At 35.2% G+C, this 26,609-nt stretch overlaps 1 protein-coding gene across 3 annotated transcripts in view; it reads right to left on the minus strand.

Annotated features, from left to right (window-relative positions):
* RABGAP1L (RAB GTPase activating protein 1 like) overlaps nt 1–26,609 on the minus strand; it is a 646,139-nt gene that overhangs the window by 520,481 nt on the left and 99,049 nt on the right. For all 3 annotated transcript variants that reach the window (XM_045547315.1, XM_045547314.1, XM_045547316.1), the window contains exons 7-8: nt 18,767–18,924; nt 17,082–17,192 (exon numbers count right to left, since the gene is read on the minus strand). In XM_045547315.1, coding sequence (XP_045403271.1) covers nt 17,082–17,192; nt 18,767–18,924 — 269 coding nt within the window. The remainder of the gene's footprint in view (nt 1–17,081; nt 17,193–18,766; nt 18,925–26,609) is intronic.

Genomic DNA, 26,609 nt, shown 5'->3' on the forward strand with positions numbered 1-26,609 from the left:
GCAAATAACAAAATCTATAATTCAATTGTAGTTTTTCAGAACAATATGTAAAACACTAAAACTAAGTAATTTTATAAAAATTGGAATCCCAGTCCAGTCTTACCCTAAAGAGGCTAAAACAAAAAGACAGTTGGGAAAATCTCCTATTATGAGAGTCACTGAGATTGTGTTTCCCTTACTAAAGGAATCAAGCAGAGAAAGATACACAGGCATTCCTCACTATGCGCGGTAGTGTGGAATCATAATAATAACCATACTAGCTGAAACTGTGCTAAGTGATCACATAAATCAATGGGAATATTTATCATGGTTCCGTGACCTTTAAATTTTTTCATTAAAACTTCCAAACTCTCTTATTATCAGTTATAAATGTATAGGAAAACAGAAAAAAGTAAAACTATTATTTATTTAGTACTTTGTCATTTAAAACACTTAGAAACAGTAAAAATGAAAGCACTTTATTTTTTAAAAAATATCAAGAATAGTTAGAACAGTGCTTGCTGCCTTCTCATATAACCTACAATATGAAGTACCTTTTCTATGTCTTGGCAAACTGTCATAATCCTTTTTAAGTTTGGATCACCAATATTTTATCCTTTGTATTTTCAATGTTGTGAAATATCTCCAAGAGTTCCTTTAATGTGAAGTTTTTGCCAGAATCATTTCCTCTGGGACATTCATCCTTTTCATCACAACCACTCTCCTTATTTATGCTGATGAGTTCATCTTAAGTAAGCTCTTCTGGCTGCATATCTAGAGTCCACTAACAGCGGCAGTGTCAACACTCCCACAGTCAGCTACTTCTACATCTCCATGGGTATCCTATTCAAATCCTGCAAAGTTACTTCTACAATGAAGTTAAAGTTTCGCCATACAACAAGCATACTATTCATTGTTATTGCCTGCCATGATGCTTGAATGTTTTCAGTTGCAGGCTTTATATCTCTCCCAAAATTAAGCTAAAAAAACTGCATGATCACCAGTCCCCCTGTAATTATTAATACTATTTCCTTTCAATGTGCAACTAACTTCAATACTTTGGCTTGAATGCTAGCAAAACTGATTGGAGGTTTTTTTTATTATAGTCTTCAATCCAAAGTAGAAGTAAATTATCCATTTCAACTATAAGTGGCTTTCTGTTCCTAGTGAAACTTAAACTAAAAGAAGTTGGAATGATTTTATCTTGTTTTTTAAAATTCATCAGACTTTTTCAATACAGTTCATATCACAGCTTTGTACAAGCCTACGTCTCATCCTATCTTCATTCTGCTGTCGTTATTTTCAGACCTTCTAAAATCACGTGCAATTTCACTTTCAGCATTTATCACTTTTCATTTCTTTGCTGTAGTTTTATCTTTGTTAGCCAATTTCCTCTTTCCATTACCCATTTTTGTAAAATGTCACATGGATTTACCACTGGGACAAGGAGATGACACAACCACATACTTTGCTGTTTGTGAATGGACTGAATAACAAATGCACTGCGATCAATCCCCAACAGATTTTTGAAGTAAAATGATTTAATGGCCACTAATCATGTATTTATGTAGTAACTTGTACACTGAAGACCTAACAACAAAGTTTGTACTTTATGCAATTACAGTTAATAGACTATGGTAACAGAAATTTGAACCATGTGGTTGTGAGAATGGTGTTATTTAACTAAAACATGGTAACAGAAATTCATATATATCGTGACTATGCAAAGCAAAGACTGCCTGTATATATACATAGATTGTAAATAAATCTGCCAAAGATTTTGCCTTCCCACAGTCGCAGGTAATTCTGATTCTGCAGGCTACTTATTCCTGATTATTATTCACAAAGCACCAAAAGACTCAGTAAAAATGATTGTGGTGGTAGTAATAGTACCATCAACAGTAAAAATAGTAATCATTTATTCTGTGTCAAGGACTATTCCAAATACTTTACAGTTACTAGCTAATCTTCCCAACAATCTTAAGAAGTTTTGTTGTTGTTGTTGTTTTGCTTTTTGAAACACAGTCTCACTCTTGTCTCCCAGACTAGAATGCAGTGGCATCATCATAGCTCACTGCAATCTCAAACTACTGAGCTCAAGCAATCCTCCTGTCTCAGCCTCCAAAGTAGCTGGGCCTCCAGGCACATGCCATCATGCCTGGCTAATTCTTTTCTATTTTTGATAGAGAGGGTGTCTTGCTCTTACTCAGTCTAGGGTATCAAACTCCTAACCTCAAGCTACCCTCCCTCCTCAGTCTCCCAGAGTGCTAGGATTACAGGCATGAACCACCTCACCAGGCCAAGAAGTATTATTCACAATTTACAAATTGGAAACTGAAGCACAGAGAAGTTAAGTAACTTCCGTGGTCACTGTAGAGCCAAACCCAGATGAGGAAACACCATAGTTGTTGACCTTAAAAGTTTCATTTTACTAACTTCAGTGTCATCAGTAATGGGAAGGAGTCTCTCCATTAGGATTTATACTTATCAGCAAAAGAGATTAAAAAACTGGTTACTCCTTTCTTTTCATTCATGAAGTAGGAAATTTTATTTGTTCTGCAAAGATTTCCTAATACACTAGGACAAATTACTAGGAAAAAAATAATTTAAATAGATGCTTAGGATTGTCTTAGATCTGCTATGAGTACAGAAAATTTAACCTATGGGAAGGCTATAAAAGAATTATTATTATTTTAGGTCAACATTTTTTTAAATTATCAATCAATATACTTCAAAAACATATAACTACTTCCATACCATCCTTGGGCAATGCTCCCATTAATTCCACATTAATAAAGGGTAAAAATTTGAAATGAGGAACCATAACTCAAATATGAGTACTTTTACTAACTCTCTTCAAATACAAAATGAGAACTTAGCTACAGTCAGATAAAAAAAAAAGTACAATAGTAAAAATTATAATAACAATAAATTTCAAAATCTGACACGGTTTAATCACTGCTAAAAACATTTAAAATCAATTATTTTGCTTTTCCATTTAATAAGAATAAGACAACAAATTTGGATAGCGATACATTTGGGCTTTTGTATATACTAGGTATACACATCAAAATAACGTCAAACTACAAGTATTTTTACAACTGAATATATTTGTAAACACAATTCAAAAACATCAAAAAGCATAAAGAAAAGTAAAATTTTCTCCTCTATAGCTACAGCTGGTTAACAACGGCTCATTTTTCTCCTTCACAAAGGTAAATCAAATTTGGATAGGGTTGAACCAAACATCAACAAATAATACTAATTCGATTTTATGAGAAAATTTACAGCAAAAGCAACTTCACAAACTTTCTGATAAAATAAGAATACTAGTGATTTCACCTGAGTTTCTTTTTCTTTTTCTTTCATTTGTCATTTCACTTCTTTTATTTTTCTTCTAATTATATTTTCTTTTATCTACAGTCTATATTTTCTTCTCTATTTATTCATATATATATATATATATATATATATATATATATATATATATATATATATTTTATCCCTTTCCTGTAGAGTTTTATCTTCCTTTATATAGTTGAAATAGCACTAATATGATTTAATGAAGAATTAGATATTCAGTAAGAGAGAAGGGAGTGAAGATGATTCTAAGTTGATTCTAAGATTCTAACCTGAGTAACTGGAAGATTCAAATTACAAATTAATAAGACTGTGAGAGATCACAGAAGAAACAAGTTTGGGATTTGAGTTTTTAGTTTGATTTTTAAACGTATTAACTTTGAGATGCCATATGAAGATCTGAAGTTGTTGGATATATAAGTTTGGAAACCTCAGGTCAGAGATAAAAATTTGGAAGTCATCCATTTATAGATATATTTAAGGTCATGAGAATGGATGAGCTAACCTAAGGAGCAAGTGTGATAGATGAAAGACAGCTAAAATAATGTCTCTGAGAAGGCAAAATAGAATAAAATCTAGTATACAAGTAGAAATCTGGCCTTAAAAGCATGGGCATTTCATCGAAAGAAATAAGAGAGAAGGTGGAATATGTGAGTAAGGATGAGATAAATTCGTAGACAAGGCAATGGGACTATCCAAAGTTCTACTCTTACTACTTCTATTGTCTTAAATAAGAAAAGTTCATTGGCTGACAGTAAACATGGTAGAAGTTTAAAGAGAAGGTGTGAAATCATCTAGGAGAGAAATCGAACAGCCTGTCTAGTAAAATGAAAGAGGATTTCTGCCAACACTGAAGCCCAGCTGAGGTAATGGACATGAATCTGAAGTAAAGACTATCACCATGATTACATGTTTTTTGTTGTTTTTTTTTCCCCCAGCTGCATTTAGCTGCAAGTGTTGGTGCAAAGGAGCAGAAAGTTGGAATTGACTAGAGTTGGGAATACGCCAGGAGAATAGGAAGATGGGAGAGAAAGCAAGAGAGTTGTAGGAGTATATACAAAGGAATCACCTATAAAGATAGATAATGGAATCTAAGCTTGGAAAATCTAAGCTGGGAAAGAAGTAAAACTTTGGGTAAGTGGGTGGGTGACAGACAGTAAAAACATGGTAGGACCATAGATTATTAGTCTCAGTGGAATCAAAAAATTAATGAAATTGAGAAAATAGTAGTGAATTAGAGAGATAAGAGGTGGCGAACAGAGAATGGGATACTTGAAATTGAGATTATAAAGAGAGTGCAGTTTTTGGTAATGGCAACTTCCAGGGTATGACCATGGAAGTAGGTGGTTGAGATAGAAAGGAGTTGTTTAGAAAAATCACCTACATATATATTGAAATTGCCAGAAATTAAGATAAGCATAATATTAAAGAAGGTGACAGTGAGCCAGGAGCTAAAATCTTCAAAGAATCTTGGGAATCCCAAGGATTTATGGATCACTGCAAGGAGAGGTTAGCAGATAGTAAAATCTGATAACATGAACTTCAAGGCTGGGAGTTTTTAAGGAAGAAAAAAAAATAACGGTCTGGAAGAAGAAAAAACAATCAAGAAGGATACTTATACATCTTCAGGTCAGAAGTACAAGGGGTGGGAGAGACAGAAAAGCTGTCATTTGAAAGGGCTGTAAAAGCAGCAGTAGACTCAGGCAAAAGCCAGATTTTATAAAGTGAAGATAATATACAGAAATAAGGTTGAGGATAAAAAGAACTGTGCTGATGATGGACTATGAGTTCCAGAGTATAGAATGGTATGGTCTAGGAAGTTGGGCAGGGGTGAAAGATGGGAGTCAGATGAGGGGACATATAGAGTCATGTGGTGACGAGGATCTGAGTATTGATGGAAAACCCGGGAGTCATGGACGTCCTTCAAGGCCTGAGGAAAACAGGCAAAACAGAATAGTTCAATGAGGCTGGATGTTGCGGGTAGGAGGAAGGATCTTGGCAGGAGCACGCAGAGATCTAGAGTACCCTGCTTTACTCCAATTTTGGCCAGCCAAGGTGTCCAAGTCAAGGCAGGAGCAGTATTATCAGAGGAATGTGGAGTTCTGGGTACCCTCTTACTATTATTGAGGAGGGAGCCTGAAGAGGAACAAAGTATATAAGTGTGAACAAGGTTTTACTTTAAGTGTATCAGGAAAAGAAAGATGACTTCTGGGTCCCAAAGAGATTCTCAGCTGATGTGCTTGCAAAAGAGTAAACCCAAATATATATTTATTATGCTTTATTTCATAACCTCAACTCACAAATTTTACTGCTCCTCTGAAGAACAGATCCAAAAGAGCTATCCTATACCTCATAAACAGGCCTTCAATTAGGCAAATACTTCCGGAAATAACAAACCTACACCCACACACATGCGTACACATACATCAACGAGGGAAATAGTGACTTTAAATGTGATTCCCGGATGAAAAACTAGTAACAACAAAATGCCCTTGTGTTGAGAATCCCAAGACCATCTCAGGTTCTATGATTTTTCTAGGAGGACTCACAGGATTCAGCATATAGTTCTACTTATGATTTATTACAGTGAACTCATACAAAGCAAAATCAGCAAAGGGAAAAGGCATAAGGGGTGAAATCTGGAGAAAACCAGGCACAAGCTTCCAAAAGTCTGCTCCCAGTGCAGTCACAGAAGATACACTTAATTCCCGCAGCAACGAGTTTTGACAACATGTATGAAATGTTGTCTACCATGGAAGCTCAAAGAGACTCAGTGCCCAAGGTTTTTACTAAGGGTTGGTCACACAGGAACCCTCTGCCTACCATCTACCAAAATTCCAGACTCCCAGGAGGAAAGCAGGTATTCAGCATAAACCTCAACTCTTGTCCAAACACTTTAGGCACAGTGAGTCACTCCTGTCAGTTCTGGGAATGTTAGAAACCCTCTCAAATTACCAGTTTCCACATGACAGTCCAGAGCCAACCTTACAAGCAGAACCACAGAAATAGCAATTTGAGGCCTGCTATCTTAACTCTTTTCTACACAGTTTTATCTCGGTGTTTATATTTTAAGCAAAGAAAGTTTTAATATAAAACAATCTCATCTGTGTGTAAAATAATATAGATTCCTAGAAGCTCAATTTCACATAAAATAGTTGAATCAAGCTATATAAAGCTTTGATCTGTTATCAAAAGAATAATAGTTTCCCATAGTAGAGTGGAATAATGAAATAATTCACCTAAACACATAAACCTTAAAGAAAACTTGTGAATAAAAATTAAAGAAATAACAGAAGAACAAAAAGGAAGAGTAAATTTATTAAAATATATTGAAACTAGAAAAAAATCAAAGCAATATTTAAAGCAAAAATATAAAATTTCACTTAAAAGATTTATTTAACTTTTGTTAATTAATTGCCTAAAGTCCTTCTAAATAAAAATAACATTCATAGGTCTTCTTCCCTCTTCTGTTCAAATGACCCAAAGATCATTAAAAGGACTACAAAAAAACTATGCTGCCATTAAAAATAAGGACAAAATATTAGTAACTAAGCAATATTTACTAATGAAATAAAATAATCATATCCTATCTATAGGTACTTAATACTTTCCCCTGTCACCCCCCTCCCAAAAAGTCTTACAGAACAGTCAAATGAAAAGGCTTGAGGAAGAATAGCAAATCTGATACCCTGGATTCCAATCTTTGTGTTACTGCTCATTATTAATAGCTATATTTCTTAGCAAGGCAAAATAATAGGCTTTAGCTTCTTCTCCCTTTCCCCCAAAAAAGTCAATAAAAGATAATCTCCACTGTAGGGTGTCTTGCTTTAGTATGAAAAAAAAAAAAAACTATACATTAAACACTTGGAATGAAAATAAACGTGGTAGAAATCATTAAATAGTAGTTATTATTCTTGCCATTATTATGACAATTAAAAGACTAGCTAAAATAACCAGTTGTTTTTTGTTTGTTTGTTTTGTTTTTCACAGAAAATATCAGAAACTTTATCTGTGGAACTAGTTATTATCATTAGATACCAATTCAACTAGATGCTGTCAGTCGGGGTCCAATCGAGACAGAACACATAATTTGAGCAGGAAAAGTTTACTATAAAGACTTATTAACTGTAATAAAAAAGTAACTATAAAAAGAATTACAACTCTGAGGCTGAGACAGAGTACCCCAAGGAAGAGCAAACTTGGAAGTAGGCTCCTTTCTCTAAAGCTGGTATTCAGACCTCACTGCAGTAAGTATGACAGCAGCCCAACGAATAGTAAAGAAGTTTGCTGGACTGCCCAGGAAAAGCTGGACCACAGGCAAGCAGGAAACAACCTTCTGCGGTACAGGCAGCAAAGGCTGGCATGGAGGTAAACAAAGGAAGTCAGTGCTCCTGGAACCAGGTCACTGGCAAGGTGACAGATTCTAGGTCTGGGGCACACAGTGTCTATGTCAGGAGAACATTAGGAGAGCCTCACTGAACCAGAACCAAAGATGTGAGCTCATGGAGGGACTGTGTGCACAGCTGGGTTGAACCAAACGGCAAAAGGAGAGCCTCACTGTAAGTCCCCCCACCTTGCAGCAAGAGCAAGAAACAATTGCAGCATATCAGAAACTGGAAGAGAAGCCCCTTCTTCCTGCAGTGTCCCTCCAGCACCCTCTACTGACACAATTTATTAGTGTGCTTGCTGCAAAGATGAAATGCCTGAAGTTCAATTAACCAGATTAGGAAAGAGGGTAGATATGGAGTCAATTGGCAATGAACTGATAACTAGCATAAAATATGGATATAATTTCCCATCTCTTCTAGTTACTTAACAGCCAGGTTACAAATCCAAATTCCTTAAACCAATAAATTAAGAAATTATTATTATAGTATAAAAGTATACTGTGATTAACAAAAGGATTCAAAAAGAGCTCCAATAGAGGGCTGAAGATTGTGGCAATGTCAATTTCCTAGTTGTGATATTACACTATAGCTATGTAAGATGTTACCATTGGGGGAAACGGGCGAAGTGTACATGGAGCCTCCCTGTACTATTACTGTAATTTCTTGTGAATCTATAATTATTTTAAACTCAAAAGTTTTTTAAAATGAGCTCTAACACCTAGAATCAATTAACTTATAAAAACACATTACAAAAAATAATGTATGTTTTCATTGCTCATATAAAAATAGTATTTCTTAAAATACGATGCTGAAAAGGGAATAGTATAACATACATACTTAATACACCAAGATGCCACTCCCTCCACTGGGTACTAGCAGAAGTCAGCACCCCGTGGATTTGCAGCAGAAAGATGCTGAAAATTCTGTCTTTATTGAAAGTTTCAGTCCTAGGGCTTAGAGACAGATAGAAGCTTCCAATTATTCACTCCCTAAAGCATCTGATAATGCAATAGCTTTCTACCAACTGTCATGTAAAATCACCATCATAGAGTATTTTTATATAAACAATACCCTGTTTTCCTAAAGAACAAGAGGGTTATCTTTCTACTACCTCAAAAGAAAACACAAAAAGACAAATGAATAAGCTTACGGAGCAGCTTTTAAAATACTACGCAGAGTTACTCCACTAATTTTTTTTCATTTTCAGGAAGAGGAGGAATGATGTCCTTTAAGAGAAATTATTAGAATATCTAAAACTCTTGATTTTGCTAAAAGAATTCATAAATATACTAATTTATATATGAGAATAAAACATGCAAATCAGACTAATATCTAGGCAACTTCAAGTCAGTGACTTCAGCTTCTTTCTAAATAAACTAGAACAATTTGCTAGGGTAAAGGCAAAAATATGTACTAAGTAAATTCCACAGAATACCTTCAGAATGGTCTGACATCAAATTAGAGCAGCAAAGAAAAACGAATAAAAAATTCAAATTCTATCATCTGTCAAATTTAGTGATGTCAAGTCACATCAGAAAACTTTTATTTTGTGAGAAAAGCCCAGGTGATTTTTGTCAGCACTCCTTGGCCAGGAAATATTCTCCTCAAAAAAATAACATAAGGAAAGGTATCTGTCAATCACTCATGCTTATGGAGTACGGTTCTTATCACTTCAGTTTCTCATTATATGGTTTTTGAAGCAAGCCAGCAAGCACAAATCAAAAACTGAAGCAAAATCTGCTATTGAAACAGGCATATCACTAAATTACTCTTCAGATGATCAAACTACATGGGTCTTAAACCTACTGCTCTATATGGTCTGATATGATCACCACCTTTAATTAATGATGTGTTATATTTTTGCTAATGTATATGCAACAATTGTATCCCCCCAAATTAGGGTGAAATAAAAGTGACTCATGGAAATCCTTCTTTTCTAACAGTGTTGGCCTATGTTACTCAGAGCAAACTGAGTTATGTGCTTATAACAAATCTAATCATTGTATTCTGCTTGCTGTATCACTTCATTCTGGTTCGCACAGCAGGTGAGAGGGCAGACCCCTAGGAATAGAGTGATATGACAGACATAAAACCCCAAAGCCAAAAATCTCTTCCCAATTACCCTTCCACAAGGCCTGAAATTACCATCATTAGAACCTCTTCTTCTTAGGGAATTATAAAGAGATCCATTTTCTAAATGTATGCAGTATTATTTGTCCTGAATCATTTTATCAGAAATAAGAAGTAATACTTGGTAAAAATCAACGAGTCGGAAAACTAATATGGCAAAAACTGAAAATTTTCCCCTTCCCTTTCTCACTTTTTGGGTATTAAGCATAATCATCTATTAAAAGTGTCCAAGTGGATACAAGGTAATAGTGCTAGTAACAGTGTGTTTTAAACATCAGGTAAGACTTTAAAAATCCATATTAATGCAATAGTGTGCAAGAAAATCTTTTTCAATATTTCTACATGTGTGATATCAAAACCCCTGGAAAAGTCAGCTGGTCAGGGATAGAATGATCACCATTTCTGCTCTGGGAATATAGGAAGAGCTTGACCTGAACAGATCTGCACTCACTTTAACATTTCATCTGGAGCCCCTCAATAAGCAGTTTTAGACCTCACACGTTTCAGATTATAACCATCTTGCTTTCTCCTCTCAATTGTTAATGCTGGCCTTCTCTTCTATAAATCAATCAGCTTTTCTCCCAAGACATGGTGGGTTTGAAATTCCTGATCAATCACTTGAATGCCCCAACATCTGTATGTTCTCACTTTCAATTCTGCTGAAAAGACACCAAAGAATACCAATTCATTTGTCTTCTAACTGCTTTAATTAATTTTAAACCTGATATATAATGAATATTTAATTGGGTTCAGTCTTTAAGAGTACACACTCAGGAATTAGACGGCCTTGGTTTAAATACTAGCTCTACCAGGTTCCGGCCAAGTGACCAAAGTTATTATACTTAACCTCAGTAAATCTCTGTTTCACCATCTGCAAAAATGAGGTAATAAAAACTGTACCTTCCTGATGTGTTGGTTAAACAATTAAATTGTCCAATGGCCATCGAGCAGTGTTTAGTAATGTTGGCCATTATTATTATTTTCTTTCTTATGTCTAGTTATTAAATAAAGCTTAATTAATAAGTAACATCCAACATGAGTAACTGAGAAAAGAGAAAGAATATTAGAAGTTGCCAAGACATGAGGGCAGTTTTTACATATTCTCTAAAAAATGCAAGATTTTATCAGGTGCAATTTTCAGTTACTCATTCCATATTACAATAAATTTAGCCAATGTTCTAACTATATTAAATTTTATATACTTTTTATTCATTTAGCCAAATTTTTAAAAAGAAGCCACTACAGTAAGAGCATATATTCTAGTACTAGATGGATTTGGTTCAAAAATTAGTTGTATGACCTCGGGCAAGTTATGTAACCTCTGTGCCTCAGTTTCCTTAACTGTAAAGTGAAGATAATATTACCTATACCTCATAAATACCACCTAGAACAGTGCCCAGCATAGAGAAAGTGCTAAGGATTAAATTGCTAAATATGAAGGTCTGTGTTCCAAGCACTGTGCTACATGCTGGAGATTCTGGGATGAAGGGGTTGAGACACACAATTGCAGCATAATTTGTCAAACAGGTACAAATGAGGGATCTTTGAAACACTAGATGCACAGAGAAATGGCTTCTTTCATAATAAAAATTAATATTTTTCAAAAACAGTATATGATAATAGCATTGTTCATGGGTGATGGGTATATCAGGGCTCAATACATTATTCTTGCCACTTTTGTGTATGTTGGAAATTTTACATAATAAAAAGTTTTTAAAAACGATAAATTTTTTTTTCTTCTTCATAAGATAAGCAGAAATTATATAATTTGAAGGATTTTCTTTCACACCAATGTCTTTATACTACAAATTAACTGTGTCAGCAGTAGTATTAAAGATTCAGAAATATTAAGAATTCTCTTGATAAGATTGCCACCTACTGGACTACCTTAAATTCCACCATTTACAGTTGGTGATTTAAACACATTAAATACCACACTTAACCCAGTAAAAGGCAAAGCTTTATTTTTCCAAAATAAAAGATTCCAAGAATTCACAAAATCATCCATATCATAGGTAATTCTGTCTGTTATGCTGAGCAACACATCATTTGGGGAAGACTCACTATCCTGAAGAAATGTTAGTCAATTCCCATTTGGATGTTTATAGAGGTCATGGGACGGAATGAGTGAAAAGGAACCAAAGATATTTAACATGGATTCAGTAATTATTATTGGATATAAGAACCCATAGATGCAAGTATCAGATAGTATCATCAGCAAGATAGTTATATTAAAATAAAAGAAATATAATTTAGCCATTCCACAATGAATACATATCTCAAGATATGTTGTACACCAGCAGTCCCCCTTTTGGCACCACGGACCAGTTTCATGGAAGACAATTTTTCCAAGGACTCGGGGGAGGGATGGTTTCAGGGTGATTCAAGCACATTACTTTTATTGTGCAGTCAAACCTCTCTGCTAATGATAATCTGCATTTGCAACCACTCCCCAGTGCTGGCATCACCACCTCAGCTTCACCTGAGATCAAGCATTTGACTCTCATAAGAAGGACGCAACCTAGATGCCAAGCATGCGCTGTTTATAATAGGGTTTGGGCTCCTATAAGAATCTAATGCTACTGCTGATCTGACAGGAGGTGGAGCTTATGTGGTGATGCCAGAGATGGGGAGCAGGTGTAAGTACAGATAAAGCTTCACTGGAGATCACCTGGCTCACCTCCTGCTGTGTGGCCCAGTTCCTAACAGACCATCAACCAATACGGGTCCACAGCCTGGGGAGTTGGGGAGCACAGTGGTACACAATAAGTATCTACAACTTTTTTCAATTAAAAAAGCAATTTAAAAAAGAAATAAAAGAAACACAATATAGTACGTGGTTATGTATTCTAATTAATTTTAAAAACAATTTTCCTAATGTATACAAATGTGTACTTGTGTCTTTGCTAAAATTTCTAATGATAGTAATGTATACTGATTGAAAAGGCAGTTTCCCTCCAACAGCTTAGGCAGAAGTTGAGATCACGTGCTCTGGAAAAACGCCTTAAAATTACTCAGAAAGTAGCTTAAGTGATGATGAAGACACCGATAGTAAAGATTATTGGAGTCTAGATAAAATTCTTTTATGAATATAAGAGTGGGAAAAAAGTAACATTTGTTAAGATATTATTTTGTGTAATATATTTAAAATGCATATGTAAATGTTTAACCAAGTTAGCAATTACAATATTTATAATTAGACATTGAATTATTTCACCTAAATTTGTCAAGGTTTCTATATTGAAGTTGATCAAACTTGAACCTTTTCATTGAGAAAAGGAAGGATTGATTGCCTTACATTCAGGCATAGTTTAGGCATAATATACCATTTAATGATATAACTCCAAGATGTTTAAATATTTATTATTCTATTTATAATATTTATTATTAATAACATTTATAAAGACACATGGTCTGAGGGGCCTCTGATTGGCTAACTCTGGGGCAATCTGAACACCAAAATAATTAAGTACTATAGTGAGTTACAAAGTACTGGGTAGAAAAACAAATTCAGAAGTCGTTACCAATAATAAGTATATAAATAAATGGAAGAGAAGGGAAAACTCTGGCTTATATCAGAATGCCAATGACCGACTGGTAAATGTAGAGAGAGTACAGGAGTTAGGAAACTGTCATTTTTGCAATTACCACAGTAAAGACTGGATCAGACAAGAATCATGAATGAATGTTAAATCACCAAGGAAATTTTGATGAGGAGCAGGATATATTTTCCTGGTCTTATCACATCTCCTCACAAGACTGCTTACTAGTTTTAAGATAGGGAAATGTAATCACACAGTGAAGAAACCAGACATCTTGACTAAGTAAAGAAAATTAAGATCATCAGAGAGAAACAGATAGTTATCAAGCCACCTCCAGATGTGATACCTTGGGAAGGACATAGCACCTATACAGCAATGTACGATCTGAAGCTAATCACAAGGAAATCCTTAAAAACCCCAAATGAGCAATGTTATATTGAAAAGAGGGGGAAAGGGTATCTTCTTCAAAAATGCCCATGTCTCATGAGACAAGAAAAGGTTGTGGAAATGTTCCACGTTAAAGAAGGCTAAAGACATACGGCATTAAACGCAACATCTGATCCTAGAATGAACAGGGGGGTTGGGGGGAAGGATATTATTGGGTAAACTGACAAAACTGGAAAACAAAACAGTAGGGTAGATAAAAAGTACTGCATGAATGCTAAAGTCACTGAAGTCAGTAAGTACACTGTGGTTATGTAAGAGATATCCCTATTCTTAGGAAATACACACTAAAGTATTTACGGGTAAAGGGTCACGATGTATATAACTTACTCTTAAATTATTCAGAAAAACAATTTTTTGTGTGTACAGGGAAAGGGTGAGGAAGAAGGGGGAGAGGAGATGGTAGGGAGGAGAGAGAAAGGGAGGGAGAGAGAGAGGGGGAGAGAGAGAGAGAGAGAGAGAAAGAGAGAATATGAATACAAAACAAATGGAGTAAAATTTTACCAATAAATGAATTTGAGAAAAGAGTATACAGGAGTTCTCTGTACTAATTTTATGTTTTAAACTCTTCCATAAGTTTGAAATTACTTCCAAATAAAAAGTTAAAACATTGCTATAACGGCCGGAAGCGGTGGCTCACACTGGTAATCCTAGCACTCTGGGAGGTCGAGACGGGTGGATCATTTGAGCTCAGGAGTTGGAGACCAGCCTGAGCAAGAGCGAGACCCCGTCTCTACTAAAAATAGAAAGAAATTATATGGACAACTAAAAATATACAGAAAAAATTAGCCGGGCATGGTGGCATATGCCTGTAGTCCCAGCTACCTGGGAGGCTGAGGCAGGAGAATTGCTTGAGCCCAGGAGTTTGCGGTTGCTGTGAGCTAGGCTGATCCCACGGCACTCTAGCATGGGCAACTGAGTGAGACTCTGTCCAAAAAAAAAAAAACCATTGCTATATCTAATGTTAACCAAAAAAAAAAAAAAAAAAATTAAAAGGTTGCTATATGTAAAATATAATCATATTCTTTTAGAACTATAATATTATAAAATCTAATCTTATTATTTTAGAACTGTAATAGTCAACATCAAAAGTACCTTTTCTCTTCAGGTATTTTTCATCAATTTTAAGACTCACCATTAGTTTTTACACCACTAAGAAAGAAAAAAAAAGTGACAATTATAATTATAAGATGCCATCAGTTGTAAAACATACCATAATTTCAGAGATGTTAAATATGAAAACAGATGCATTCTAAAATTGATGAAATATGGTTTTTATATATGGCCAAGCTTTGCAAACAATTAAAAATACATGCATGCATCACTTTGCCAAGATACTGAATAGAACTTTTTCTGTTACCTGAATACTAGCAGGATATAATAAATGAGAACAAAGTGAAGCTAAAGAAAGCTGCAGATAATTGGGGGCCAGGAACCTCCTAGATTTAGGAGGGACAAAGGTGGCCATGGTGCCATCAACCAGCACCTCAATTGCCCCTCACCCTCACCCGAGTCTAGAGAATGTGGAGGGGAGAGAGACAGAATAGTCACAGTATACAGAGGTCTTGCAGAAGAGGCTTTTCTTTGTCTTCATCATCACCAATTTCTCCCAGTCCTTGAACCCAAGTGAACAGGCATTTGTATTTCTAATTTTTGCCCCTACAAACAATGCTGTATAATAAATGTCCTTAGATAATGTTGAAGCTCAGAAAATAGTACCCCAAAAGGAAGGCCTCAGAAGCAAAAGTTTTCTCTGACCTTCTGTAGTCCTCCTGCCTCTCAGTCCCATTCTCCCCTGAGGCTAGCAATGGAAACCAAAATCTCTCTTCCCTAAGGCAAGTCATAAAAGCCAGAACCTCTTTTCCTAAAGCCAGCCATAAAACCTAAAATTATTCTGTGTAAAAACTGGCCATAAAGAAATTATTTGACCTACCTTGTTTGACTGTGGGTCATAAAACACCCTCCCGCCATTCCTGTGAGGCTCCTGCCCCAGACCCAGAAGGAAGGAATACACACTCAGGCCAAAAATAATCTAAAAAACAGGCCTTGCCAAGTTTCCCCACACAGTCTATTAACATTAGATCATACCCTTTTTGTCCAATCATATTTATACACGGCTGTCCATACTTTATTGAACCTGAACATAAAAGTGGACAATTTCCCCTGTGTCTTCATTCTGAAGGCTCCTGTGTAAACACATTAAATACATTTGTATGCCTTTTCTCCAATTAATCAATCTGCCTCATGTCAGTGATTTTTTAACGAACCTTTAGGGGACCAAGGGCCTTGGTCCCTACAGTAATGATACTTTTATTTCTAATAGCATAGATTCCCTAGAATAAGATTGATGTTTCCAATTATTTTATTTTTATATATGTTGACAAACTGGTTTTCAAAAAGGGTGCACACATACTTAACATTTCCATTAACAATATTATAAGAATATCCTGTTCCCGTATCTCCACTATTACCACATATTTTTGCAATCTGATATCTTAAGGTTACTTCAATTTGCATTTGCCTATCTATTTGTGATCAGGACATTTTTACATCCGTTTGCTAGCCATCTGAATTGCTTTCCTGTGATTTGTCTATTCATAGACAAATGAATTTGCCTGTTGTTCTCCTTCGTTTTTTTCTGCCAATTGTTAAGAAATGTATGTATATTATAGACATTACCCTTTCATCTGTCATCTACATTACAAACATTTTTCTAGAATTATCAATTCTTATTACTTTGTTTATAGTCTCTTTTGTCCTACAAGTTCTTTTGTTTTGTTTTCTGAATAGCTTTCCTGTGAATTGACACACACAGACACACGGTGTGTATTTATATACTTATATATTTAAAAGATATGCATCTACCTTTTAAGGCTTTTGAAATTCCAGTAGCTAAGCAGAAAAATAATCGAAAATGAATGAAAAGTTAAGGTATTGATGCTATATGTAAATAAGGAACAGCAGGAAAAGGGATATGAACAAACAGGGTTGAAGCAGTGATTACTGAAAAAAAAGCCATTTCATGTTTATTTCCCCCATTAATTGAGATTTTTGGTACACCAGTTACATCTAACTTGGAGAAAAAATTATTTTCATCCTCATTTTTAATTAGAAAAATTGAAGTACAGTGAAAAGCCACAGTGAGTAATACAACTGGGATTCAACAGTGTATCTCTTAAAACACAGTGTCAATATATTGTAGTAATAGATCGGTAGCACTTAGAAGCAAGCTGCTTACCTTTCAATAGCTAATTCTTTGTTAGAAAGTTGCTGCACTGTAATCACAACCTTCTTCTCTATTCCTTGCTTTAATTTGAAATAAAATTTATCTCTATCCTTAGGCACAGGACTGAAATATCAAAGAGAACAGGAATTACCAACATAATAATCCAATAAATGATGCAATAACCTACTTAAGGTTAGAACAAAACAACAAAGAATTTAAGCAACAACACTCTTATTCTTAAAACGTACTAAACTGACCTTGCCATAGGTAGCAAACTATGAATTTTATAGTCAGCAAAACAGAGTTGCTATTAATTTTTAAATTGGATTTACAAGAACCTTATTTTTCTCTCCTAACCAAGGTTAAAACCAAGATCTTAAAATTGACATGATATGGAGCTGGGTGTAGTGGCTCATGCCTGTAATCCCAGTGATGCAGAAGAACTGCTTTAGACCAGGAGTTTGAAACCCAGGCCAGTGACAGAGACTCTGTCTCAGAAAAAATAAATAAATAAATAAAGAGACTCATCCCTAAAAAAAAAAAAATGAAAAAAAATTAGCTGGGCATGGTGCCACGTGTCTATAATCCCAGCTACATGGTAGGTTTAAGTAGGAGGATCACTTGAGCCCAGGAGTTCAAGGCTTCAGTGAGCTATGATTACACCACTGCACTCCAGCCTGGGGGACAGAGTGAGACCCTCATTTCTAAAAAAAATAACATAAAAAAAATTAAAAGACATGATACAATTTCAAATTTTAGTTTTTAAAACAAATTAAAAATTAAGGCTTATTTGATTTTTTTTTAAGACTGTCACATTTCGAGATTAGCTGGTTGGGTGGTCATGAGTGCCTGCAACACAGTAGAACCCAAGGCAAAGAAAGCAAAAAGAGCTTACTTTCAGATACCTAGAATTTGGGATAACCGTGACATATCCAAGTAAATATAAATAAAAGATGGACAATGAGATATAGATTAGGGGCAAATTCTAGCCTAGGCCAGACTGATTATTCTCATGAATTAATTCATTAAAACAACAAATGTCTAAAATATGGGTTGTCTTATCTAAAAAGCAAAAATAACTTGAGCAACTTATTTGACCTGAGACTCAATTTCTCTATCTGTAAAATACAGATAAAATACCTATCTAGCAATTGTTGTTAGGATTAAAAGCATAGTTAAGGCTCATAGATCATTATTACATAGCATAATTATTTCCTATTAACTATTTTTGAACTGGAGAAAAATATTCTAAATGTACAATAGAAAGAAACAGTTAACTAAATTATGGTCAGATCATATATTACCAGTAACCATCAAAAATAATTTTAAGAACATTTTAATGAAAAAATTATTATAAAGAGAAAAAAATGTATATATACAATTGTGTAAAAATTCCCCTAGAAATAAACAAAGGGAATAAAGGAAATGTTAAAAGTGACTGCAGCTAAGATTACAGCTTTTTATTCTACTTTTATTATTTTACTAAATTTTCTATAATAAATATCAGTATTTTTTAAATTATTAAGAAAATCATTTAAATATCTGAAAAGCATGAGAACAGTGAAACACATTGATTCACCAGCCAAATATTTCTTTATCAACTTAAAGCCAACACTCTACAGTTTCTAGAAACTTTCTATTAGTCAATATTGTATTTCAGGCACAATGCTAATTTCTATTCTTTCCAAATAGCTCACCTAAAATTTCCTTTTCCATCATCTTCTTTTACCTCCAAGGAGACGCTGAAGGTAAACACATCACTGTCGGGGGTAGGAATAATGGAGTCTTTAACATCAGATACTTGTCTGGAAGAACGTTTGAATGCTGTACAGAAACTATATAAAATTCTGCTTACCTAAAAGAATAAAAATGGAAATACCATTAGGCAAAAATTTCAACTGCATTCTGATATCCTCCTCTGCTAATTCTTAAATCTACACCTTTCCATGACCACATTTTCTTTGGCAGATAAAGTATATATAGCCTGAGCATCTATTAGTTATTTAGATATTACATGACAAAATTTTCTTCACTCATTTATTAAAGAAGTGTGGGTGAACAACTGTATATGGCAAATATAGACTATCCTAACTCTAATTATAGCCTAAAGACTCTCGTCAAGTCTAAGAAATAAAATATTGCTAAAAGTATCCATGAAAATGTAAATTAATTACACAGAATTTTTAACTTTGGAATTAATAATAGGGCATCACTTCATTTCACAGAAACTTAAGTTCAAATATGAGGTATGTTTTTTAACTTACACGGATAAAGTTCAAGAGTAAGTATAAACACTAGAGACCAGAAGAGAACTATGATTTAGGATCTAGGCATCCTTAGAATGAAGAAAGGCCAGAAGACAAGGACCACCCAGTAGAGATAATAAATAACTTCAGAACCTCTCCTATTATAAAAACACATCAGAGGTATGGCTAGAAGCTAACACGCTCAGTGTCAGAGGGAATCAATTTCATTATTATAGAAATAATAATTTTCTTTGAAGGCATTCTTTAGATAACATTTAATGAAAAGACAAGATTTCCTTCAAAGAAACTGCCTTTCTAGCTAGTTGTGCTTGGGTATTATTTAGATAGAGCATGTACATCATTTGTCAGGAAAATTTTTTTCTCTTTTTTAATTGACAAATAATAATTATACATATTCATGGAGTACATAGTGATGTTTTGATACCTATAATGTATAGTGATCAGAGAATTAACAAATCCATAATGTCAAACATTTATCATTTCTTTGTGTTAGGAATGCTCAATATCCTGTCTTCTAGCTATTTGAAACTCTAAAATATATTATCAACTATTCTACAGCAGTATTCCACTTATCTAGCTATAATTTTGCATTCTTTAACAACTCTTTCCCTAAGGAAAATTTTATTCCATAGAGCAAAGAATATTTTATTATTATGGAAATTTCCCCCTAATATAGACAGCCAGAATCTCTTCTGTGACAGATACAAAAACTGAGTTATTCCTCTTTTAGGGAACTTAGATGTTATTTATCACTATCAATAACGATTCTTTATATTTATATAGCTTTTTAGTTTACAAACTCCAGTTATACATATTACTTCATTTGATCCTCCAAAATAACCTTATAAAGCAGGCCTAACAGGTTTTTGCAATACCTTTCACAAATGAGTATATACAGTGGGGTTCAAAAACTTTCCTAAAATCATGTAGCTATGAAGTGACAGAGCTAGGACTAGAATTCTGAGTTGCAGGCTTTTTAAGGAGATTGGCTCCTGAAATTATTTTGACTAGTTCCTTGCTATCAATAACTTCCTTTCAAATAGTAAAGAAAGAAGAGAATCAAACACAATGAATTTATGTGTATGTGCTTGGCTAGAGTATTCATAAGAGGAATGGCAACTTCACTAAGAAAGGATTCTTTTCTTTTACTTAAAAAATAAAAGAGTCACCTTTCAAATATTCTTGCTTTGCTTCTCTCAACTCTGGCATTTAAAACGGTAATAAAGATGTTGAACTAATTTAAGTTCACAAAATAAGCTATATTTATTTATATATGCTTATCGTCTTCAAAATATACTACGAAATATTGTAACGAATGGATCCTAAGATAATTATTAAAATCATGCTGCATCTAAATTTTCCCAATGAACATTCACAAACAAGGTTTTAGCCGAAGTCTTCAATTCCTCTTTTCACTTACATCAGCTTCCAAGGGCTCAATATTGAGCCATAAAATAAAGCAAATACTGGTTTTAGCAATAAGCCTAAATGGTAACATGATTTACAGAGCTTCCAGAGCTTTTATTCAGTGTTGTAGTAGTATAAAAAGCATTAAAGAATTCCCAGAATGAATGCTTAAATGATCTTATCCATTCTATTGGTATTAGACCACTCTAGTGACTAAAAATATATATGTATGGCTCATATTCTTCCCCTAATGTGGAGAAGTACTCTAAATCTCACACTTTTCCAAAAGTTATTTTCCTTGATTCCAAAAGAAGCACCAGACCACCTCAAACTGGTGAGCTTGAAGGACAAAAATTCTCCAAATCCCTCAGCCCACCCATGGGTTGAACAACAAAAACAAGGTGAAATGTGAAGAGTTAAACGAAAGTTGTATTTTCAATACCTCACACTGGGAAGTACAGGTAAAGAGACTGCTCTGAATATTAACAACTCCTTTACTTTAGATAAAGTGAATTCAAATTGTCCATTGAACTATATTATTCTAGGAATATAATATTTGTAACTTACTTGAAATGAGAGCACTCCCTTCAACAGAATTTGTTAAAGTGTGAGGTCTTTCCTCATTTTTCTATTTTTGCTTTATTTATATCCTGCCACCTTTTCTTGTATGCAGTCTATCACATTCAAAAACAAGAGGTCCTCAAACTTCTAATAACTTATATCTATTTATCAATGATTACCCTAAACTGCCTTCCAAAAGCAAAATTAATAGTTTGATTAAGTAATTAACACTTTTAACTCTATAGGAATTCTGCTTGCCATCATAAAGTTCAACTTCTATAGTAGTACCATATATGTTTTGCAATATTCATAAAATTTTTAAAGCATTTTACCATGTTGTCCCATTATAATCTTATATAAATGAGTAAAAGCAAAAGCAACAAAGGACTAATATTAATAAGAAATGTAGGCCTCAAATCTTACACAATTAAGACAATGATAAATTCATTCATTCAACAAATATTTTTTGAGCACCTTCAGTGTGCTAAGTATTATTCTAAGTGCTAGAAATACAGCAGAGAACATGGAGCTTACATTCCAGCAAAAGTAAGTTGAATGTGCCGGGGTAGATGAGAGGGAATCATTAGGTAAGCCAAAAGAAGAAAGGTTTAGCCTCGGTTAGATACTCATTGGACTTAGCTCAATAATTTAAGTATTACAGAGGAAAACAGAATCAAAGAACATGCTAGAAATATGCCACTGAAGATTATACCTACATAGTCAAGTGTAAATACAGACTTAAAGTACTTTTAGATATTTGGGACCTCTCTACTTCCTACACTCAAAAAAAATGTGAAGTCCATTGTCTACTTTTTATACATTCAATTTCAGTATATTTGTAAGAAAACATTATGTGTGAAAATCAGAGAACACCTGTACATAATTTTGTATACATTCGTAGAGTCAAATCCCAACCATATTAATTATATTTTCGCCTTTCTCATCTCTTCTTCTCATTCTTTCATATTCTTTGTTTCAGAGATATCAGCAAGCTTGTCACATCAGAAGGCCACACAAAAAAAGTCAAAGACCTTGACAAATTTTAAAGTAGATGGCAAGGCTTCAGGAATCTTCTTCTTTTTCAAGACAGAGTCTCACTCTGTTGCCCCGGCTAGAGTGCCACGGCGTCAGCCTAGGCTCAAGCTCCTGGGCTCAAGCAATCCTCCTGCCTCAGCCTCCCAGAGTGCTAGGATTACAGGCATGAGCCACCACACCCAGCCAGGAATTTCCTTTTTTAAAAGGTTAAGTATATAGGGCTAAGTCAGAGTTGTAAAGAATGATAGAAAAAAATCAGATTCCACCTTTCTCTCTATGGGAGAAAGGACACAACAGTACATTAACTTCATTAACAGCAATCAAACTGCATTTAATACTGATCATATCTTATAAGTTCCTATTTCTACCAAAAAGGTTAAAATCATTTGTGGATTCTAGATTCTGCAAATAACCTGAAACGGTAATCTAAGGAATGGTAAAGTAAATCTCAGAAACAGTGATTATTAATGTCTATAGTTCTTAGAACAAAATGGATAACCAATTTCAACTGTCATTTCTCAGTATCCAAAGGGGATTGGTTCCAGGAACCCCAATGAATACCAAAGTCCATGGATGCTCAAGTTCCTGATAAAAAATGGTGTAGTATTTGCATATAACCCACGCACGACCTCCCATATACTTTAAATCATCTCTAGTTTACTTATAATACCTAATACAATGCAAATGCTACATAAATATTTGTTATAGTGTTTAGAGAATAATGACAAGAAAAAAAGTCTATGCATGTTCAGTACAGATGCAACTATCCTTTTTTTTCAAATATTTTTGATCCACAGTTGGTTGAATCCATGGGTGCACAAACAAGAAGAAAAAACAAACAAGCATAGACTGGGTGTAATTCCGAGGGGAAAGTGCCAGAACCTACAAGAGCTTCCACGGGAAGAAGCTGCAGAGCAGAACCCATGGATAAGCAGAGCTTACTATACATCAAGAAAAGAAAATTAAAAAACATGACAATCACTTCAATATATGTAACACTATTACAACACACACACACACACACACACACACACACAAATAATCTTGAATGGGCATTTTCTTTGCAGAAGGCAAACATTTATTGATAAATAATACAGTACAATTTTCTCCCAAGAAAGTAGTACCTATACAAAGCACTAATTAAACACAAAACTGTGTATCTGTGTGGGTTTGTTGTTTTTGTATTTAAAGAGGTGTGCAAGGGGATATATGTACATATCTGGAATGGAGATACACCCAAATCTTAACTGTAGTAGAATTTTGAGCACTTTTTATTTTCTTCTTTATTTAAGTATTTTACAAATTCTGAACTATGTATCACATGTTAAAATTCCAAATGATGCTATTCAGTAACAAAGGTATTTATTTGAAATAAACATCACAGCTAGTTTCTCCAAGATAAAGCTTTTTCATTAATATTGGTGAAAGACAACTCACTCTTTTAAAAATACCATATACCAAAAAAACATTCACTTAAGAAATAAATGTAGAAAAATCATTCTATGAAAGGCACCAGGAAAGTTATGTGTTAAAATTTTTAAAATAACTTGCTCAAATACATTACTCATGGGAAGGAGCTACAATAAGAGGCATATCATCCAAGAAACATTTTAAAACATATAAATATCAATTTATTTAAGGAAAACACTCACAAGATGACTTCTGAATTATCTTCCAAAATAAAACACTTAGCAAAAATACCAACTCAATAAATATCTGTTTAAAAATATTATCTCTTCCTCAGATCAGAGCTATCAGCAACATAAGTTAATTAATTGAATTAAATTAAATAATATTCTCCCATGCAAGGAATGAAGTTTTCTTTTATATAGTGGCATATCAGCAACCCCGAGAAAAAACAGTGCATTAAGAATAAAGATCTTCCTGGGGAGAGACAAAATGGCTGACCAGAGACACGAACTCCAGATCATCTATCTCAGAAAGACAGAAAGTTTCAGATGAAAAATTAAAAACAAACAATCAATCATAGATCAGGTGTATTTCCAAGGGAAAACTGCCAGAACCTACAAGAGCTTCCATGGGAAAAAGGTACAAAGCAGAACAAGAAGGAGCAAGATACTGGTAGAGGACAACCACAGAGAGGCTTGGAGTCTGGCGAAAAAGGAACATGGAGCAGTTTGATTCTCCCTTCCTCACATGTCTGGCACTCAGCAGTCTCCTGAGCTGCAGGAGAGCCTTTCTACCCTCACAAGCCCAAAAGCTGCTGCCAACAGTGAACTGGGAGCTTCTTGGGGACAAAGCACCAGCCTACCAGCCCCCTTGGGGTGCTTCCAGTCACCACAGACCTGAGCCAAGACAGCAGGCACCATATTGCTTCTCCATCCCCCACACGCCTTTGTCGTGTGGGGGTTCAGCCCTCCATTTTCATCTTGCTTGCTCCCACACAAACATTTCCCAACTCTAGCCCAGACTGCAGTAGCCATAGAGGCCCATGGGTCTTGGGGAACTGCGTGACCCCAGAGCCTGAACACTCCAGGCAGGCTGCCTTCCAAAGACAGGGACAGAGACAACCACAGTGATTGCTTTCCTCTATCCAGATTCTTTTCCTCCCTTTGCCCTCTCCCACCCACAACTACGGAGACAATTCAGCCGGGGCTCTCAGGAGCTGCTGCTTCACCTGTTTTGGTGCATACACCACACCAGGGCTTCCACAGAGAGAGACTCAAATCTTTCTTCTAAAAACTTACAGAGTACTAAGGGGTGCTCAGACTGTAAGCTCCCTGCTCACCACCCCTCCCTGGTGCTGTTTGCCCACCTGCTCCATTAGAGCAGGGCACACCCTGAAGCAGAGGGACATCAAACCTGCTTGAACACCCCATGGGCAACTCAGGCTCAGGACAATTCTCCCTGGTATGGTCAGGGACTGATCTTCAGGGACACAGGGACAGACCCGCAGGCCAGACTCCCTACTCCCACTACTCAGTAATGTTGCTCAGGGCCACAGAAGGGAGATTTGTGAACTAATTTCAGGAGGCAAGGGAACCCATGTGGGCAAAACTGAAAAGAGAGCACAGTGTGGGTCCCAGCCACAGTGCAGCTGAGAAGCAACCCTCCCCCCACAGGAAGGCCATGCTGTCAGACCAGGGGAGGATCCTGGACAGGGAAGCTCCCAGCCTGCAGTGCCATCATGGGGGTGCTCAGCTAGTTTGAGGCCCTGCCTCCTGGCAGATGCCAGAGGGAGAGACCACAAATCAACAATCTAATGACATGTCTCCAGGAACTAGAAAAGGAAGAGCAAACCAAACACAATGCCAGCAGAAGAAAAAAAAATAACTAAGGTCAGAACAGAACTAAATGAAATGAAAAACAAATACACACACAGGATCAATGAAACAAAAAGTTGGTTCTTTGAAAAGATAAACAAAATTGATAGACCTATTGCTAGATTAACCAAGAATAGAAGAGAAAGGATTCGAATGAGCTCAATTAGAAAGGAAAAAGGAGATATTACAACTGATACCACAAAAGTACAAAATATCTGTGAATCTTATGAAAATCTCTATGCACATCAACATGAAAACATAGAGGAAATGGACAAATTCCTGGACTCACACAACCTCCCAAGATTCAATCAGGAAGAAACAGAATTCCTGAACAGACTAACAAGGAGCAACAAGATTGAAGCAGTAACAAAAAGATTCCAACAAAAAAAAGTCAGAGACCAGATGGATTCACAGGCAAATTTTGCCACACCTACAAAGAAGAGCTGGTACCATACTGCAGAAATTATTTCATAACATCGAGAAGGAGGGAATCTTCCCGAATTAATTCTATAAAGCCACTATCACCTTGATACTTAAGCCAGGAAATGACACAACAAAAAAAGAAAACTACAGATCAATATCCCTTATGAATATAGATGCAAAAATCCTCAGTAAAATACTAGCAAATCACATTCAACTACACATCAAAAAAATAATCCACATGACCATATGGGCTTCATCCCAGGGAAGCAAGGATGGTTCAACATATGTAAAGCAATAAATATGATCTACCACATAAACAGAAGCAAAAACAAAGACCATATGATCATCTCAATAGAGGCAGAAAAGGCATTCAACAAAACTCAGCACCAATTCATGAAAAAAACCCTCAACAAACTAGGCATACAAGGAACATATCTCAAAATTATAAAAGCCATATATGACAAACCCACAGCCAACATCATACTGAATGGGGAAAAGTTGAGAGCATTCCCATTAAGAACTGGAACACGACAAGGGTGCCCACTGTCACCACTTCTATTCAA

This window comes from Lemur catta, chromosome 3 (genome assembly GCF_020740605.2).
Source record: "Lemur catta isolate mLemCat1 chromosome 3, mLemCat1.pri, whole genome shotgun sequence".
NCBI classification, from domain to species: Eukaryota; Metazoa; Chordata; class Mammalia; order Primates; family Lemuridae; genus Lemur; species Lemur catta.